This window comes from Vidua chalybeata, chromosome 26, assembly GCF_026979565.1.
Source record: "Vidua chalybeata isolate OUT-0048 chromosome 26, bVidCha1 merged haplotype, whole genome shotgun sequence".
Classification (NCBI taxonomy): Eukaryota; Metazoa; Chordata; class Aves; order Passeriformes; family Viduidae; genus Vidua; species Vidua chalybeata.
In genome coordinates this window covers 1,065,695-1,083,866 of record NC_071555.1, presented here as the reverse complement: position 1 = coordinate 1,083,866, position 18,172 = coordinate 1,065,695, and the positions used below count along the sequence as shown (strand labels likewise).

The following is an 18,172-nucleotide window of genomic DNA, read 5'->3' as shown; positions in this document are numbered from 1 at the left end:
CCATTCCTGGTGCTCCAAACCCATCCCAGCTCCGTTCCTGCTGCTCCAAACCCATCCCAGCTCTGCTCCCACTGCTCCAAACTCATCCCAGCTCCATTCCTGCTGCTCCAGCCCCTCCAGGTCATGAAGATCCCCCTCCTGCTGCCCCTGCCCAGCAATTCCAAATTCCCAGTGCCCAATCTCCTGGAATCCTCTGTTTTTCACGGATCCCATCCAACCTTGGGCCTCTTTTACTGCCAGACCCCTCCAGGAGCCATCTCGGATCCTGATTTTCTCATGGATGTTCTGTTGAGTTATCCCCACCTCCTCCAGCTGGGGAAGGTGAAGGAGCTCAGAAATCCTCAGTTAATAAAAATTATTTTGGAATTTTGGGTTTTCTCTTTATTCCGGAATTTTGGGGTTTATAATTATTTTGGAATTTTGGATTTTTCTCTTTATTCTGGAATTTTGGGTTCTCTATTTATTCTGGACTTCTGGGTTTTCTTTTTATTCTGGAATTCTGGATTCTTCTCTTTATTTTGGAATTCTGGGTTTCCTCTTTATTCTGGAATTTTGTGTTTCCTCTTTATTCTGGAAGTTTGGGGTTTCTCTTTATTCTGGAATCCTGGCTTTTCTTTTTATTCTGGGTTTCTCCATTATTCTGGAATTTTGGGTTTTCTCTTTGTTCTGGAATTTTGGGTTTTATCATTATCCTGGAATTTTGGGTTTTCTCTTTATCCTGGAATCTTGTGTTTTTCTTTTTATTCTGGATTTTCTCTTCAGTCTGGAATTTGGGGTTTCTCTTTATTCTGGAATTCCGGGTTTTCTCATTATTCTTGAAATCCCTTCCTCAGCTGGAGGACTTAAAAATCCTCCAGCAGCCAGGAGGAATCATGGAAAAAAACCGTCCAGGGCAGCAGCGGGGAGGAACCTGCCTGCAGCTCCTCACCGAGCACCAAACCCACAATTATCCTTCCAAACCTGCTCCTTGCAGCCCTTAAAAAAGCAAATTTCAAAGGCTTTTTCCTCCTTTTTCCTCGCTGATGTCATCTCTTTGCAGGGAAAAAAAAAAAAAAAGAAAAAAAAGGGTTTACATGAGTTCTGCCAGCACATGTATTTTTTTAAAAAATTAGCAAAACCACCTGTCAATGTTTGGTAGCTGAAATCAGGAAAATTTAGCTCAGTTTTCCTGAAAACAGGGGGGGGGAAATTGCTGCCTGGCCTGACCTGCTGGCTAAACAATGGGATTTGCTGGGTGAAAAAAAAAAAGAGGAAAGGGAAGGAAAATGAAGGGGAAAGGGAAGAAAAAGGAAAGGAAAAATGTTCAGAACTGGGTTTTAACAGGAAAATTGTGGGGGGGAGATGAAGGTGATTTCAGGATCCTCCGGTGTTTCCTGCTCCTTTAAATCCAATTTTTTTTGGAGATTGTGCTGGTAATTATCCCACCCTGGGATTCTGCCCTCTCCTCATCCCATTCCTGCCTTTTGGGAGGGGAAAAAGCAGCTCCAGGCGCTTCCAGCCTGCCTCAAAAACACCTTTTCCCTGCAAAAACCCCCCCCAAACCCCAGAGAATTCCCAGGTTCTCTGCAAGGAATGAAACCATTCCCATCCCTCCCTGCCGAGCCAGGCAGGCCAAGGCACAATAAATCCCTTTAATGCCCAAATTCCCCTCTCCCACTCGCGCCCAGAGCCGAATTCTGCCTGGAAAATGCAGATTCAGAGCATCTATTTGAGGTTTTCTTCCTCCACCCACGGGCCCTGCTGGAGCAATCTGCTCCCTCCTCTCTGGCAGAGCTGTTCACTCTGGCTCAAGATGCTGCTTTGGACCTGGGGTTGCATTCCCAGGGTAAAAATCTGAGTTTATTTGCATGGCTGAGGTGATTTCCCCCCTGTTTTGGGGGGCGTTGTTGGGCGTGGAAATCATTTTTTGGTCAGTTATTTTAATTTTTCATTGTCTATTAAAATCGGTGATTTTTGTGTGTGTGTGTGTGTATTCATGGAATATATTGGGGGAAAAAAATTAGAAATATTCCATTTTTATATCAATATTCCATCTCTAATTGCAGATCTGCTGCTTCTCCACTCAGAGAAATAGAACAAGGCACCAGGATGGGAGAATTCTTGAATCCTGATTACATTAAATTAAATTAAATTAAATTAAATTAAATTAACTCCTACCTGTTGGCATTGTTAGCACAGCTTCTCCCAGCCTGAAGGAAAAGAAGGATGAACAGGGTGGAAGGGAAAATGGGGGAAAAATGGATTTATTATTTATTTTTCTAATGGGAATAAACAGATAAAAGAAAAGGAAGTCTGGATGGGAAATGATGCCCAGAGGTCTCAGGTTACGAATGACCTTAAAGTGATTTTTTTTTTATATTTGAACTAATTTGGGATCAATGCAGAGATCAAAAATATTGACCCTGAATGCTGTAAAAAAAAAAAAAAGCCAAATCATCCAAGGAAACTCTGCTTTGCATGGAAAAAAATATAAATAATCCAAAATAATCTAAATAATCCAAGCAGAAAAAATGAGAAGTAAATGAGAATTTTGGTTCAAACCTCGATTATTCATTCTGAGAACTCCTGGTAACGATGAGGCAGGAAAAAAAAAAAAAAAAAAGCATTAGAAGAAATAATTCCCTGTATTCCTGCAGCATCCAGGCAAAGAATTCAGGATAAAATCCATTCCCAGCCCGCCCAGCAGCCCAGGCCATCAGCAGGAATCCTTTGCAGGGTTGATTTGGAAAAAGGAAAAGGTTTTTATTCCATATCCAAACTTTATCCCGTGCAGAAAATCCACAAAAAAAAGGCAGGAAAATCTGGATAAATCTCCAGACTCTGCTGGAAATCAAAGTGTGTGTGGAAAAGAAGCCTTTAGTTATGGAGAGAATTCTTTTTAATACCAAAAAAAAAAAAAAAGAAAAGGAGATTTTTGCCCCAAAATATTTGGGTTGTGTTTTCCTGGTTTTTCCCAGCTCAGAGGGGAACAGAGAGGGGATGGAATTGGAGGATTTGGAGCAGAATTTGGGGTTTTTCCCCTTTTTTTTGAGGGGCACAGCCCCTCAGCCAGGTCAGGACACGCAGGGACACCGAAAGGAGCCCAAAATCCAGAGGGACACAGAGGAAAAGGTCAGGATGTGGCTGCAGAAGCGAAATTAAACTAAATTTTGGGTCATCATTGTCACATTCCTGTTTCAATACTGAGATTTTCCAGCACCTCAGAATTCATCAGGCAGGAAAAGGAGGATTGATGCCCACAGGATGGATGTGGAGCACCCAAAATCTGCTTTTTTGGACAGGATTTGGTGGTGAAAAAGCCATTTCTCTCCCTTTTTTTTTTTTTTTTTTCCTAAGCTGGATTTTCCCAGATTTCCAGCTCCTCTTCCACCACACGGAATATTTGGGAATATTGTCCCTGTGGGAGCTGCCCAGGGGTGAAATTCCCGCCCCCAGTGGAAAACTGGAGCTGGGAATGCCCAGACCCCAAACCTGAGGAAGGCACCACAAACCCCTGGTGCAGATCCTGGCTGGGTTTGGTTCTTCCCTTAAAAGGAAAAATTAAAAATAATTTAAAATAAAGAGCTTTTTATACCCCAGGCACTCCAAATTTGGCATCCCCCTGAATTTCAGGAGTTTTTCAGATCCCAATCCAGCCGTTTCTGAGCCGTGAGTGTTGGGAAAATGGGAAAACAATTTTATTTATTATTTATTTTTCTAATGGGAACAAACAGATAAAAGGAAGCCTGGATGTGAAATTATGCCCAGAGTTCTCATGTTATGAATGACCTTGAAGTGATTTTTTTTTTTTATATTTGAAGGATTCCTCACCTGAATCCTTCCCTAAAACCGGATTTTCTCCCAAAATCCCAGCTGCAGCACAAACCCCAGGGACTGGTACAATTCCTGCTCTTTAAAATGTGGTTTTCTTTTAAATCCCTGGCATTTCAGAACTCTTGGATGGCTCCCAGCAGTTCCAGGGGCTGCGGGGGAAGAGAAGGACCCAAAACCTTGCTGTTCCCATGTGCAGAAAACCAGGAAAAACCAGCCCTAGAACGATTGGAATTCATAATTCAAGATTTAACCATTGGAAAAAAAGTGAAATCCAGAGGAAAACCCTCATTAACTCATCACCATTACAAAGGAGATCAGATTTGGGGTAAAAACTGGGTGATAAATTCTCCCTTTTTCTCCCCACTTTGGGGGAAAGAACCAATTTCTCGGGAAATTCTCGATTTGGGAATAAAACTTCCAAATCTGGGGCACGACCACGACGCAGCTGGAGCATTTTGGTGCTTTTGCAGCATAAAATGCAGCAAAAAAAAACCTCGAATTTGGGGTCTGAGTGCCACCAAACATCCCTAGTTCTCTGTAATTGTTCCATAAATTCAGGAGATGAGGAGGAAAATATTAATTAGTCAGACCCTGCCTTTGGCACTAATCAGCAGCAGTGACAGCTGAGCCAGCCAGGGGATAAAATACGCCCCAAATTTGATTATCAGGACAAAGAACTGAGGAGCAGGAGAAAATTAAAAATAAAGAGGGGGGAAAACTCCATAATCCAGCAGCATTTGTGGTGGGGGAATGAAAATTTACCTGGATTTGGGATTCTGGCTTTGGCTTTTTTCTCCCCTCAGTTTAGGGCCCGATTTTGGGGATTATTTTGCAGCTGAACCCTGAGTTTTGGTGGCACAGGAGGAGGAGAAAACGCTGAGAGGTCCCGACTCAAAGCCTCCCTTGGGGTCGGGGGATCCCAAAATCCATCCAAAGGCAGGGGGTCATCCCAGACAGGGGGAAACGGGAGCAAAATCAGAAAAAAACCTAAAACTGATGACGTTAAGGGGGTGCTTTTGAGGTTCCCTGCGATGTCCAGGCGCTCCTCACGGATCTGAATCCTGGATTTAGCCCAGAGTTTTGTCCCCAAATCCCTCTCTGTTCCCGCTGCATCCGTGGCCACCAGAGGATGAATTTTGGCGGAATCTCAGATTTATTTCCCCCCCTTCTCTGTCTCCTCCAGGGCCGAGGGTCACAATTAGCAATTTAGCAAATTAATTAAGTGCCCAAGAAGTGCAGCAAAGCCGTGGGGCCACACGCATCCTGGAGGTGAATCCTCAAAATAAAGGCTTTGTCCTCAAAATTAACCAAATTCCCCTTCCCTGCAGCAGGGGGTGGAAGGGACAGACTCGGCAATGGGGCAACGGAAAATTCCGGCGCTTTGGGGCACGGGAGGCTCGGGATTCCTTGGGATTCCTTGGGATTCCTTGGGATTCCTCAGGATGGATTCCTTGGGATTCCTCAAAATTCCTCAGGATTCCTCAGGACAGATTCCTTGGGATTCCTTGGGATGGATTCATTGGGATTTCTTGGGATTTCTTGGGATTGATTCCTCAGGATTCTTCAGGATTCTTCAGGATGTATTCCTCAGGATGGATTCCTCAGGATGGATTCCTCAGGATTCGTCAGGATGGATTCCTCAGGATGGATTCCTCAGGATTCCTCGGGATGGATTCCTCGGCATAGATTCCTCAGGATTCGTCAGGATGGTTTCCTTGGGATGGATTTCTCAGGATTCCTTGGGATTCCTCACGATGGATTCCTTGGCATAGATTCCTCGGGATTCCTCAGGATTCCTCAGGATGGATTCCTCGGGATTCGTCAGGATGATTTCCTTGGGATTGACTCCTCGGGATGGATTCTTCAGGTTTCCTCACGATTCCTCAGGATTCTTTGGGATTCCTCAGCATAGATTCCTTGGGATTCCTCAGGATTCCTCGGGACGGATTCCTCGGGACGGATTCCTCGGGAGAAGCGCTCAGCACTGCTCGGCCTCCACAAATCCCTCCTTTTCCTGGCTGGCCGCCTCCACCTCGGCGTACGAGGCGTGGTTGCCGTGGTTCCGGAATTTCATGGCGGGCCAGCGGTGCGGCCTCCGCTGGGGACAGAAACAGAGGCAGGTGAGCAGCTGGGACAGGGCCCTGCGCCCCAGCTCCCGCGGGAAAACGGGGGGAAAATGGGGGGGAAAAGAGTGCTGGGACACAAAGGGCGCCGTCGGTGTGAGTGTTTTGAGTGATAGAAGTTTATTTTTAAATGTTGTTTCATGCTTCAAAAGGTTCTTTGGAATGCGTGGATCTCACTGGATGGGAAAGACACGGATCCAGGGATCTGAGATGGGGAGGACACGGATCCAGGATCAGGGATCTGAGATGGGGAGGATGACATGGATGCAGGATCCAGGATCATGGATCCAGCGATCTGAGGTGGTGGGAGAGATCACAGATCCTGGGATTTGAGATGAGGAGGAGGACACGGATGCAGGATCCAGGATCATGGATCTGAGATGAGAGAGGGACACAGATCCAGGATCACAGATCCAGGGATCTGGGCTGCCTGGGAGGACCCAGATGCAGGGATCTGAGACAAAGGGAAGGACACGGATCCAGAATGCAGGATCCAGGATCACAGATCCAGGGATCCGAGATGAGAGAGGGACACAGATCCAGGATCACAGATGCAGAGATCTGAGATGAGAGAGGGACACAGATGCAGGATCAGAGATCCAGGGATCTGGGCTGCCTGGGAAGGACACAGATCCAGGGATCTGAGACGAAGGGAAGGACAGGGATCCAGAATGCAGGATCCAGGATCAGAGATCCAGGGATCTGAGGTGAAGGGAAGGACAGGGATCCAGAATGCAGGATCCAGGATCAGAGATCCAGGGATCTGAGGTGAAGGGAAGGACAGGGATCCAGAATGCAGGATCAGGATCACAGATCCAGGGATCTGAGATCAGAGATCCAGGGATCCGGGCTGCCTGGCAGGACCCAGATCCAGGGATCTGAGGTGAAGGGAAGGACAGGGATCCAGAATGCAGGATCCAGGATCAGAGATCCAGGGATCTGAGGTGAAGGGAAGGACAGGGATCCAGAATGCAGGATCCAGGATCAGAGATCCAGGGATCTGAGGTGAAGGGAAGGACAGGGATCCAGAATGCAGGATCCAGGATCAGAGATCCAGGGATCTGAGGTGAAGGGAAGGACAGGGATCCAGAATGCAGGATCCAGGATCACCGATCCAGGGATCTGAGGTCAGAGATCCAGGGATCCGGGCTGCCTGGCAGGACCCAGATCCAGGGATCTGAGGTGAAGGGAAGGACAGGGATCCAGAATGCAGGATCCAGGATCAGAGATCCAGGGATCTGAGGTGAAGGGAAGGACAGGGATCCAGAATGCAGGATCAGGATCACCGATCCAGGGATCTGAGATCAGAGATCCAGGGATCCGGGCTGCCTGGCAGGACCCAGTGCAGGGAAGGCAGTGGGAGGAGGATGAGGACGGCCGATTCCCGCGCAGGGCTGAGCTCCTGGCTCACCTCGATGAAGAAGAGCGCGGCGCCGGACGTGGGGCGGCCGCGGACGTAGATCCCGGCCAGGAGGATCCCGGCCAGCACCAGCACGGCCACCACGGCGGCCACCACGGCGCCCGTGGGGACGGCGGCGCCGGCGCCGCGCGAGGGGCGGCCGCTCCCTGCGGGGGAAGGGGGGAAGGTGTTCAGAAAGCTGTTAAACGGAGAATTGTTTAAAATTTACACGATTTCAAGTTAAAAAAAAAAAAAAAAAACCAACTCTATAAGTGTTGTTTTTTTTAATTTACAAAATTTAAAATTTAAAAAAAATTTAAGAGAATTTAATTTTTTTATTTGAATTTGCAAAATTTAATACTAAAAAAATTTGACAGAATTTAAATTATTTTTTTAAAATTTGCAATATTTAATATTAAAAAAAATTTACAGATTTTATTTTTTTTTAAAATTACAAAATTTAAAATAAAAAAAATTGACAGAATTAATTTTTTTTTAAACTTGCAAAATTTAATATTAAAAACAAATTTTACAGAAAAAAATTTTTAAAACTTAAAAAAATTTACAGAATTTAATTTTTTATTTGAATTTGCAAAATTTAATATTAAAAAAAATTACAGAATTATTTTTTTAATTTACAAAATTTAAAATTTAAAAAAATTTACAATTTAAAAAAAAATTTACAAAATACATTATTGAATTATTCAAGTGTTTGTTCTATTCATTATGCAATTCACAAATTATTGCAAACAAAATTAAGTCTTAAAAAAAATTCTATACTAAGTAAAAAAACCTTTAAACACTATAACTCTTTTCACTAATAAATAAAAAACCATAAATCAATAATAAAAATAATTATTTATAATAATAGAATATAATAATCAATATTATATAATAGATTGTAATATCGTATAATATAATAAATAATAAAAATAATATACTAATAATAAAAAACCACATAAATCAATAATAATTTAACAAAACCAAGCAACCAAACCATAAAAATAAAAAATTCAAACAATAGAAACAATTCAAACTATAAAATATAATAAAATAATAAAAATATAATGTGATATCATATCATATCATATCCTATAATAGAAGTATAATGTAATAAAAGTATAATATAATAAAAGTAAAATATAATATAATAAAAGTATAATGAAATTATAATATAATGAATTTATAATATAATAAAAGTATAAAATAATGAAAGTATAAAATAATATAAAATAATAAAAGTGTAATAAAAGTATGATATAAAATAATAAAAGTATACTATAATATAATATGATATAATAAAAGTATAATATAATAAAAGTATAATATGATATCTTATATTATACTTTTATTATATTATACTTTTTTTATATTATATTATATTATATTATATTATATTATATTATATATATATATTATATTATATTATATTATATTATATTATATTATATTATATTATATTATACTTTTAATATATTATATTATACTTGTAATGTAATGTAATGTAATGTAATATAATGTAATATAGTAATATAATAATATAATATAATATAATATAATATAATATAATATAATATAATATATAATATAATATAATATAATATAATATAATATAATATAATATAATATAATATAATATATATAATATAATATAATATAATATAATATAATAAATTAATAATAAAACCCGACATAAATCAACAATAATTCAACAAAACCAAGCAACCAAACCATAAAAAACCAACTCTTGAAACAATAAAGCACCACAACAGACTGAGATAACACCAAGATAATCAAATGACAGAACCGAAGCGATTAAAATCCCTCCTCGGGACAGCCCAGAGCGCTCCCAGGTTTCCCAGGCGGGAATTGCGCGAGCGGGGCCGAGGTCTGGCCTTACCCTCTCCTCCTGCCAGCCGGTTGAGTTTGGTGTCATCTGAAAGGAGAAAACACAGCAAAACGGGGAAATCAGGAGCTCTCAGGGACAGCTGGAATATCCTCAGTCAGAGAGGAAGAGAAGTTTTCTAACCAGGCGAGAGCCTGGGAAGCAGTTGGGAAAGAACATAAAGAATTCTCTAATCTACCTTGTTGTTCACGTTGTTTATAGATATGCTCTGCCTCTGTGCGTCATTCACTTATTTTTTTACTCTAAGTTTTTTTTACACGAAGTTTTTACTCTAAGTTTTCACTCTAAGACCAATGAAATTCATCTTCTCGATGTTCTCTATGTATAGAGTGGTATATTTGAAATAAATCAGAGCTCATTTTCTTTGCCTTCTGATCTGGAGTTCTCTGTTCCCGTCCTGCTCGACAGCGTCCATAGCCTCGTGTTTTCCCCCGTTGCCCTGATTTTTAAAAGTGTTACGTTTTTGCTTTATAGTTCTTTTGGAAGTTTTAAAGTTCTCATAAAACTTCTTCAGCCTTCTGATAATGTTTAATATTTCTACTGGAGCTTCTCCCGCGCTGTTCATGTCAATAATGATTGTTTTGCATCCTTCTTTGCAGGAGGGAATTGATGGACTGTTGGTTTGAGCAGTGTGGCTGGAGAGGTGGCAATTCCACCCTCCAATCCACGGCCACTTTTTGGAATTCTATGAATACCAGATGCTCCAAGAAAACGCTCTCTTTTCTTGGCCTTTGAACTTGCCAGGCGTGTGTGCGCTTACCTCGTGTCCAGTGGCGACATTTCCCACCCCACTGCTCCCCCCAGGATGGGATCTCCGGGCAGTTTTCAATCTCTGGGGGAAAGGGAAGCACCTGGAAAAGGCCAGGGACTGAGCGGGGAGTGGGGTTCCTGCACTGAGGTGGCACCTGGAGCACAAATATCCCCGGGAAGGGTCGCCCCCGGCTCCCCGTGGGGGCTCTGATCCATCACTGGGTGTCCTCCTTCAGCCTGTGGAATCTGCATCCCAAATAAACCCACGGGACGCTCAAAATCCACTCCCATTCCTCGGCTCACTCTGGAAGGGCCAGGATCTACCAGACAAGGCTTGGTCCCTCAACAGGCTCCACGTGATCGGCCTCACCAGGGTGAAATCCTCATCCAGAATTCCCTGGGCTTGGCTTGGATTCTAAATCCTGATCCAGAATTCCCAGGGCTTGGCTGTGCCCCAGAGCTCCAGGAGCAGAAGCAGGGCACTGGAAAGGCTGGGGAGGACACGGATCCAGGGATCTGGGATAGTGGGAAGGACAGGGATCCAGGATCTGAGTGGGTGGGAAGGACACGGATCCAGGATCTGGGATAGTGGGAAGGACACGGATCCAGGATCTGGGCTGGTGGGAAGGACACGGATCCAGGATCTGGGCTGGCTGGAGAGGATGTGGATCCATAGAACTGGACTGGCTGGTTGGACAGGACACACATCCAGGATCTGGGCTGGTGGACAGGACACGGATCCAGGGATCTGGGCTGGTGGGAAGGACACGGATCCAGGGATCTGGGCTGGTTGGACAGGACACACATCCAGGATCTGGGCTGGTGGGAAGGACACGGATCCAGGATCTGGGCTGGTGGGAAGGACACGGATCCAGGGATCTGAGCGGGTGGGGAGGACACTGAGGGCCAGGCCCCCTCTTTGGTGGAGCTGCTCCTCGGCTGTTCTCCACTCTCCCCCTGCAGCTGCCCTTTGTTCCCGTCCAAGATCCCAAATTAACTTCATGCCCTGCGTCACACGGAGCCTCTCGCTCCTTTTTTCCAAGAACCAGTGGTCGGCTGGAAAACAATCTCGTGGCGGAGTTCCAACCCTCCCTCTGCCTTTAATTGCTCCTTTCAAAGCCAGCCCTGCCAGGCAGGAGCTCGCTCCCCCATCCAGCTCCTTCCCGGCGCTGAAGGACAATTACCAACGCTCCTTTCTATTGATCCTAATTAGCACTTTGCGTTAGGGACAATTAAGCAGCCAAATTGCGGCACTACCTGCGCCAGGATCGGCGGAGCCGGCCCCGCGTTAATGGGATTATGGAGCTTTGGGTCTCCAGGGAAAATCGGTGTGTTTTTTTTTTTTTGTGGAGCTGGAAGGAGCAGCAATCCCAAGAAAAGAGCGATCACCGCGGGAATTCCAGGCTGAGACTCCTGGCACCAGTGAAATCCGAGCCCAGGGAAACCTCAACCCCCTCTCTCTGGGATTGACCCCTTCTTGGTTGCTCGCTGACCTTCACAAATGGGTAAAAAAAAGCTGGAAAAACCCCAAAACTCTTCCCACCGTGCCTCACTGGCCCCGGTGTCACCTCTTGGCTGCCCTTCCTCACCCTTCCCATCATCTCCTGTTCTCATCCCTCCCCCAGGACGGGCTTTGGAGCGCCCTGGGATGGTGGGAGGTGTCCCTGCCCCTGGCATGGGATGAGCTGTGAGGTCCCTTCCAACCCAAATCCTTCTGGGATTCCAGAACCTCACAGACCCAGGGATTGCAGGTGGAGAAATGGACTCGGGAGGGGATTTTGGGAAGGAATTCCTGCCTGTGAGGGTCGGGAGGGGCTGGGATGGAATTCCCAGAGCAGCTGTGGCTGATCCATCCCTGGAAGGGTCCCAGGCCAGGCTGGAGGGGTTTGGAGCACCCCGGGATGGTGGGAGGTGTCCCTGCCCGTGGGACTGGAGGGGATTTAAGGTCCCTTCCCACCCAAACCATTCCAGGATTCTGCTCCAAAACCCCTCCGGTACTGGTGTTCGCTTGGATTTGGATTTGCTTTTTGAGGAGGTGAAAGACCTGTCCAGGGACTGGGATCAGGGATCAGGGATGGGGATCACCTGTCCAGGGATTGGGATCAGGGGCGTGGGGTCACCTGTCCAGGGATCAGGGATGGGGATCACCTGGGGATCAGGATCAGGGATGGGGATCACTTGTCTGGGGATTGGGATCCAGGCTGGGAGGATCACCTGTGCAGGGATCGGGATCAGGGATGGGAGATCACCTGGGGATCGGGATCAGGGCTGGAGATCACCTGTCACAGGATCAGGGATGGGGGATCACCTTCCCAAGGATCATCTTCAGGGCTGGGGGGGGTCACCCGTCCAGGGCTCAGGGGTGCAGGGTCACCTGTCTGGGGCTCAGGGGTGTAGGGTCACCTGTCTGGGGCTCAGGGGTGCAGGGTCACCTGTCCGGGGCTCAGGGGTGCAGGGTCACCTGTCTGGGGATCAGGGGTGTAGGGTCACCTGTCCCACGATCAGGGATCACCTGTCCAGGGCTCAGGGGTGAGGTGTCACCTGTCCAGGGCTCAGGGATCACCTGTCCAGGGCTCAGGGGTGCAGGGTCACCTGTCCAGGGCTCAGGGGTGCAGGGTCACCTGTCCAGGGCTCAGGGATCACCTGTCCACGGCTCAGGGGTGAGGTGTCACCTGTCCAGGACCAACCCCCAGGGCCGGGGTCACCTGCCGGGCACCCACCTTCGGTGGTGAGGCTGTCGAGGAAGAGCGAGGCCGTGGGGGAGGTGACACGGCCGGGCTGCGGTGACACGGAGCTGCCCGGGGACGCCGAGTAGTGACCGCCCTCCGCCAAATCCTCACAGGTGCTTTCATCCGACTGGGGAGGGAAAAGGAGGGTTGGGGGAAAAGGAGGAGAGTTTGGGTTAAAAGGAGAGTTGGGGTTAAAAGGAGAGTTGGGGTTAAAAGGAGAGTTGGGCTTAAAAGGAGAGTTGGGGTTAAAAGGAGGAGAGTTGGGGTTAAAAGGAGGAGAGTTGGGGTTAAAAGGAAGAGGGTTTGGGTTAAAAGGAGGAGAGTTTGGGTTAAAAGGAGGAGAGTTGGGGTTAAAAGGAGAGTTGGGGTTAAAAGGAGGAGGGTTTGGGTTAAAAGGAGGAGAGTTTGGGTTAAAAGGAGGAGAGTTGGGGTTAAAAGGAGGAGGGTTGGGGTTAAAAGGAGGAGGGTTGGGGTTAAAAGGACAGTTTGGAGCTGTTTTCCCCCAGCAGGAATTCCAGGAGGGCTCTGCGGGTTCAAACACTGGAGGGGAAGCGGGGGAGGAGGTCCAGAAGTGAGGAGGAAAATTTGGGAAGAATTTCAGCAGGGCAAGGGACAAATCCTGGGACAAATCCTTCGTGCACCTCGGGGTGACCCCACGTGGGTCTGGTGACCTCACAAGGGTAGGAATAAAGGGAATAGTGGGAATAAAGGGGGAAACGGGGGGAAATGGGAAAGAAGGGAATAAACAGGGAAATGGGAATAATGGGGGGAAATGGGAATACAGGGGATAACGGGAAAAAATGAGAAAAGATGGGAAAAAAAGGAGAGGTGAAGGGTATCCAAAGGGAACCAAGGGATATCTCCAGGGAATCAAGGGATGTAAAGGAATAAAGGGATATTTAAGGGGAATAAAGAACCAGCTACAGCTGTATCTGAAGGGAATAAAGGGATATCGAAAAGGAATAAAGGGATTTCCCAAGGGAATAAAGGGATTTCCCAAGGGTTATCTGAAGGGAATAAAGGGATGTTTAAATGGGTATCCAAAGGGAATGAAGGGGTATCTAAAGGGAAATCCCAAGGGAACAATGGGAAATGCCAAGGCAAAGCTAAAGGGAACAAATGGACATCCCAAGGGAAATCGAAAGGGAAATCTAAAGGGAAATCTAAAGGGAAATCTAAATGGAAATCCCAAGGGAACAAAGGGAAATCCCAAGGGAAATCTAAAGGGAATAAAAGGAAATCCCAAGGGATACCTAAAGGGAAATCCCAAGGGATGCTCAGTCTATTCAGAACACAGATGTGTGGGTCACACATCCATTTTTTGAGCTGGGCCATGGATTTCCTGTGGCTCAGCCCCATTCCCTGCCCTCAGGGAGGGATTGGGACTGGGATTGGGACTGGGACTGGGATTGGGACTGGGATTGGGACTGGGACTGGGATTGGGACTGGGATTGGGACTGGGACTGGGATTGGGACTGGGATTGGGACTGGGACTGGAACTGGGATTGGGACTGGGACTGGAACTGGGATTGGGACTGGGATTGGGACTGGGATTGGGACTGGGACTGGGACTGGGACTGGAACTGGGATTGGGACTGGGACTGGAACTGGGATTGGGACTGGGATTGGGACTGGGATTGGGACTGGGACTGGAACTGGGATTGGGACTGGGACTGGAACTGGGATTGGGACTGGGATTGGGACTGGGATTGGGACTGGGACTGGGATTGGGACTGGGACTGGGACTGGGACTGGGACTGGGATTGGGACTGGGACTGGGATTGGGACTGGGACTGGGACTGGGACTGGGACTGGGATTGGGACTGGGACTGGGACTGGGACTGGGACTGGAACTGGGATTGGGACTGGGATTGGGACTGGGACTGGGACTGGGATTGGGACTGGGACTGGGATTGGGACTGGGACTGGGATTGGGACTGGGACTGGGACTGGGACTGGGACTGGGATTGGGACTGGGACTGGAACTGGGACTGGGACTGGGACTGGGACTGGGATTGGGACTGGGACTGGGACTGGGACTGGAACTGGGACTGGGACTGGAACTGGGACTGGGATTGGGACTGGGACTGGAACTGGGATTGGGACTGGGACTGGGATTGGGACTGGGACTGGGATTGGGACTGGGACTGGGATTGGGACTGGGATTGGGACTGGGACTGGGACTGGGATTGGGACTGGGACTGGGATTGGGACTGGGACTGGAACTGGGACTGGGATTGGGACTGGGACTGGAACTGGGATTGGGACTGGGACTGGGATTGGGACTGGAACTGGGACTGGGACTGGGACTGGGACTGGGATTGGGACTGGGACTGGGATTGGGACTGGGATTGGGACTGGGACTGGGACTGGAACTGGGACTGGGACTGGGATTGGGACTGGGACTGGGACTGGGACTGGGACTGGGATTGGGATTGGGATTGGGACTGGGACTGGGACTGGAACTGGGACTGGGATTGGGATTGGGATTGGGACTGGGACTCTCCAGCTCACCTGGCCGCAGCCGTAGCTCAGCCACTCCTCCCGGTACCGATCGAAGCCGCTGGAGCACCTGTGGGGAAAATCAGGATTATCCAGGGCCAGGCTGTGGGAAATGGATTCATAGGAAGGGATTAAAACTCCACAGAAGGTTCACGGAGCGTGTGTCGATATGCAAAATTTAAGATAAGGAAATGCTGACTCAGAAATGGAATAGGACTGACATTGCTGAGAGAAAAATGAAATTAGAAACAAGTTTCAAAAAGTGGCCTTGCAACTAAGACTGGGACTTTGGAGGAATACAACTATTTTGTGTAATAAAATATAATATAGATGTAAATAAAATATAAAAATATATATAATAGAAGTTGCATTGTAGTAGGACCCACGAGGGGTAATTTTAGATTATTATCTTTAAGGCATTTACAGCATGGTGTGCCTAAAAATGATAGGCCAAAAAATGCTTATATTGTAATTAGTAATGCTTATATTGTAATTAAAATAGAATATTGTGTGTTGTAATTAGGAAATAGTTGCCTTCTGATTGTGGTGGCGTGAATTGTAACATCTGTATTGTCTCATCCTTCACATGAGACTGAAAATGGAATAAAAGTTTTTAAAACTCCTCTCAGTTACCCCATCTCTGAGTCAAAAAAAAAAAAAACAAAAAAACACAAAATCCAGCAGCAGGTAAGGAGGGTGGGAATGTCTGCGGTTCCACAGGTCCCAGAAATCCCAAATCCTGCCCTGGGTGGGAATTCTTGGACAAACGGGAAAGGTGAGACCCAAGGTTTGATCCAGGGCTGTGGGGTTTCCACACAGCTGTGCTGGAAAACACAAATATTCCCCTTCCCACAGGAGGAAAAGGGTCAAGAGCACTTCTGCAAGGGAAAAGGAGAGGGGAAATGAGGGGAAAAGGAGAGGGGAAAATCAGGGGAAAATCAGGGGAAAAGGAGAGGGGAAAATCAGGGGAAAAGGAGAGGGGAAATGAGGGGAAAAGGAGAGGGGAAATGAGGGGAAAAGGAGAGGGGAAATCGGGAGAAAAGGAGAGGGGAAATCGGGAGAAAAGGAGAGGGGAAAATCAGGGGGAAAAGAGGGAAAATCAGGGGAAAAGGAGAGGGGAAATGAGGGGAAAAGGAGAGGGGAAAATCTGGAGAAAAGGAGGGGGAAAATCAGGGGGAAAAGAGGGGGAATGAGGGGAAAAGGAGAGGGGAAATGAGGAGAGGCCCGGGCTGAGTTTGAGTTTCCACTCCCAGGACTCGGTGCCAGGGCAAGGCCACGAGGCCCACGAGCTTCGCTGGGCTCCTTCCAGCAACATCTGCACAGGAAGAACACTGCAGGAGCTGCAGATGACATCAGGCAAAGGCCAGCCCGAGAATTCCCTGCAGGAGCAGGGACTGGAGCAGAGCTCCGACCTTTGGAAAGGCTCGGGGAGGACCCAAACCCCAAACAATTCCTGCAAACACCGATCCACCCACCAGGGAAAGGAGAAACCACAAGGGAACTTCTGAGATCTCTGCTTAAAGTCCAGTTCCCGTCACAATTATGGGCTCAGGAGAGGCAAAAAAATACAGATTTTATTATCGAGGGGGGAGAGCTGGGAGGACTCGGGGTTGGAATCATGAGGTTGGGATGTCAGCCCCGAGCCTGGAGCTCTTTGGGAAGGATCATTTGGCTCTGCAGGACCAGCCTGGCTGGAAGGCAGCGATGAGAGGGGCCCTCCTGCTCCAGCTCTGCATTCCCAGCACGCTCCTGCCAGCTGGAATTCCCACCTGGAAGCTGAGCTGTCCCCAGGGACGCGGGGCTGGCGGCCAAGGTGAACATCAGCAAGAGCAGCTGGGCTTTGGAGGGTGAAAAAGGGTTCAGGAGGGTGGGGAGGGGCTGGGCTGGAATTCCCAGAGCAGCTGTGGCTGCCCCTGGGGGTGTCCCAGGCCAGGCTGGGGCACTGGGAGGTGACCCTGGGGCCACAGGGGTGGCACTGGAGGGGCTCTGAGGGCTCTTTCCGACCCAAACCGTCCCAGGATTGAGAAAAACCCCACTTTGCCAAGGCCCTGGATTGGGAACAGGCAGCACAAGGAAGGGTTTGCACGGGGCTCAGCCCAAACCAGAGCCAGGCTGGGCTGGGCAGGATGAGGATGTCCCCTCGCCACGGAGCCACTGCCAAAGGCCACCAGCCTGGCTCGGGGGTGTCACAGGGACTCCGAGCTGCCTTGGGGTGGCTCAGGGGGTGGGAGGTGCCCCCAGGTGAGCGGGGTTTCCACGGCACAGGATCTGTGTCACTGGGTCCCCTCCCCTGCCACCAGCTCTCAATAAAGCCGGCAGCTCGATCTCATTAAACCTCCTGTTCTGTAAAACCCTGAGAGCAGGGACAGCGCCACGTCCTCCATTCACCTCCCCCCCCCAAAAAAAAGAAAAAAATCAGCAAATTCCCCCCCGTCCCCACGCCTTTGCTGGCCCCATCCCTGAGGAGCAGGGCCTGTCCCACACGGAGGAGCGTCCCCAGCGCTGTCACCTCCCCGCTGTCCTTCCCCTGGAGCCCTTCCAGCCTCACTGCCCTGCATTTCCACTGATCCCAGCCCGGGTCAGGACAGGTTTCCCCCCGTTTTTAAGCTCACTGGCAAAAATCTGAGTCCTGCCTCAGGTCCCAGCTTGTTCCAGGACCAAAAATCCCCCAGGAAACGCAGCCTTGGAGTGGCTTGGAATTGGAGATCAGGTCACGGCTCAGCCGTGGCTGTGGGGCCTCAGCACGCCAAAAAACAACGAAAAAATGGGAAATAATTTTTAAAAAGGCAGGAACGCGGGCGGAAAGAGCCGCCCTGGCCAGCCCCAGGGGAAGGAGACTCGTGGCAGGTACCTCTGCAGGACGTGGCACCAGCTGCAGTTGAAGGTCAGCTCCGAGCCCACGCACGTTTCGCAGCTCCGGTGCTGCAGGCAGGCTGCAAAAGAGACAGGA

The 18,172-nt window shown here is 48.0% G+C and overlaps 1 protein-coding gene across 1 annotated transcript in view; it reads right to left on the bottom strand.

Annotated features, from left to right (window-relative positions):
• Positions 1–2,717: 2,717 nt before the first annotated feature.
• Positions 2,718–18,172, bottom strand: part of PLXDC1 (plexin domain containing 1) — a 28,777-nt gene continuing 13,322 nt past the window's right edge. Inside the window, exons 9-14 of the mRNA XM_053965527.1 lie at positions 18,074–18,155; positions 15,235–15,292; positions 12,712–12,847; positions 9,236–9,271; positions 7,348–7,502; positions 2,718–5,911 (exon numbers count right to left, since the gene is read on the bottom strand). Of these exons, the coding sequence (XP_053821502.1) occupies positions 5,792–5,911; positions 7,348–7,502; positions 9,236–9,271; positions 12,712–12,847; positions 15,235–15,292; positions 18,074–18,155 (587 nt within the window). The 3' untranslated portion in view covers positions 2,718–5,791. The remainder of the gene's footprint in view (positions 5,912–7,347; positions 7,503–9,235; positions 9,272–12,711; positions 12,848–15,234; positions 15,293–18,073; positions 18,156–18,172) is intronic.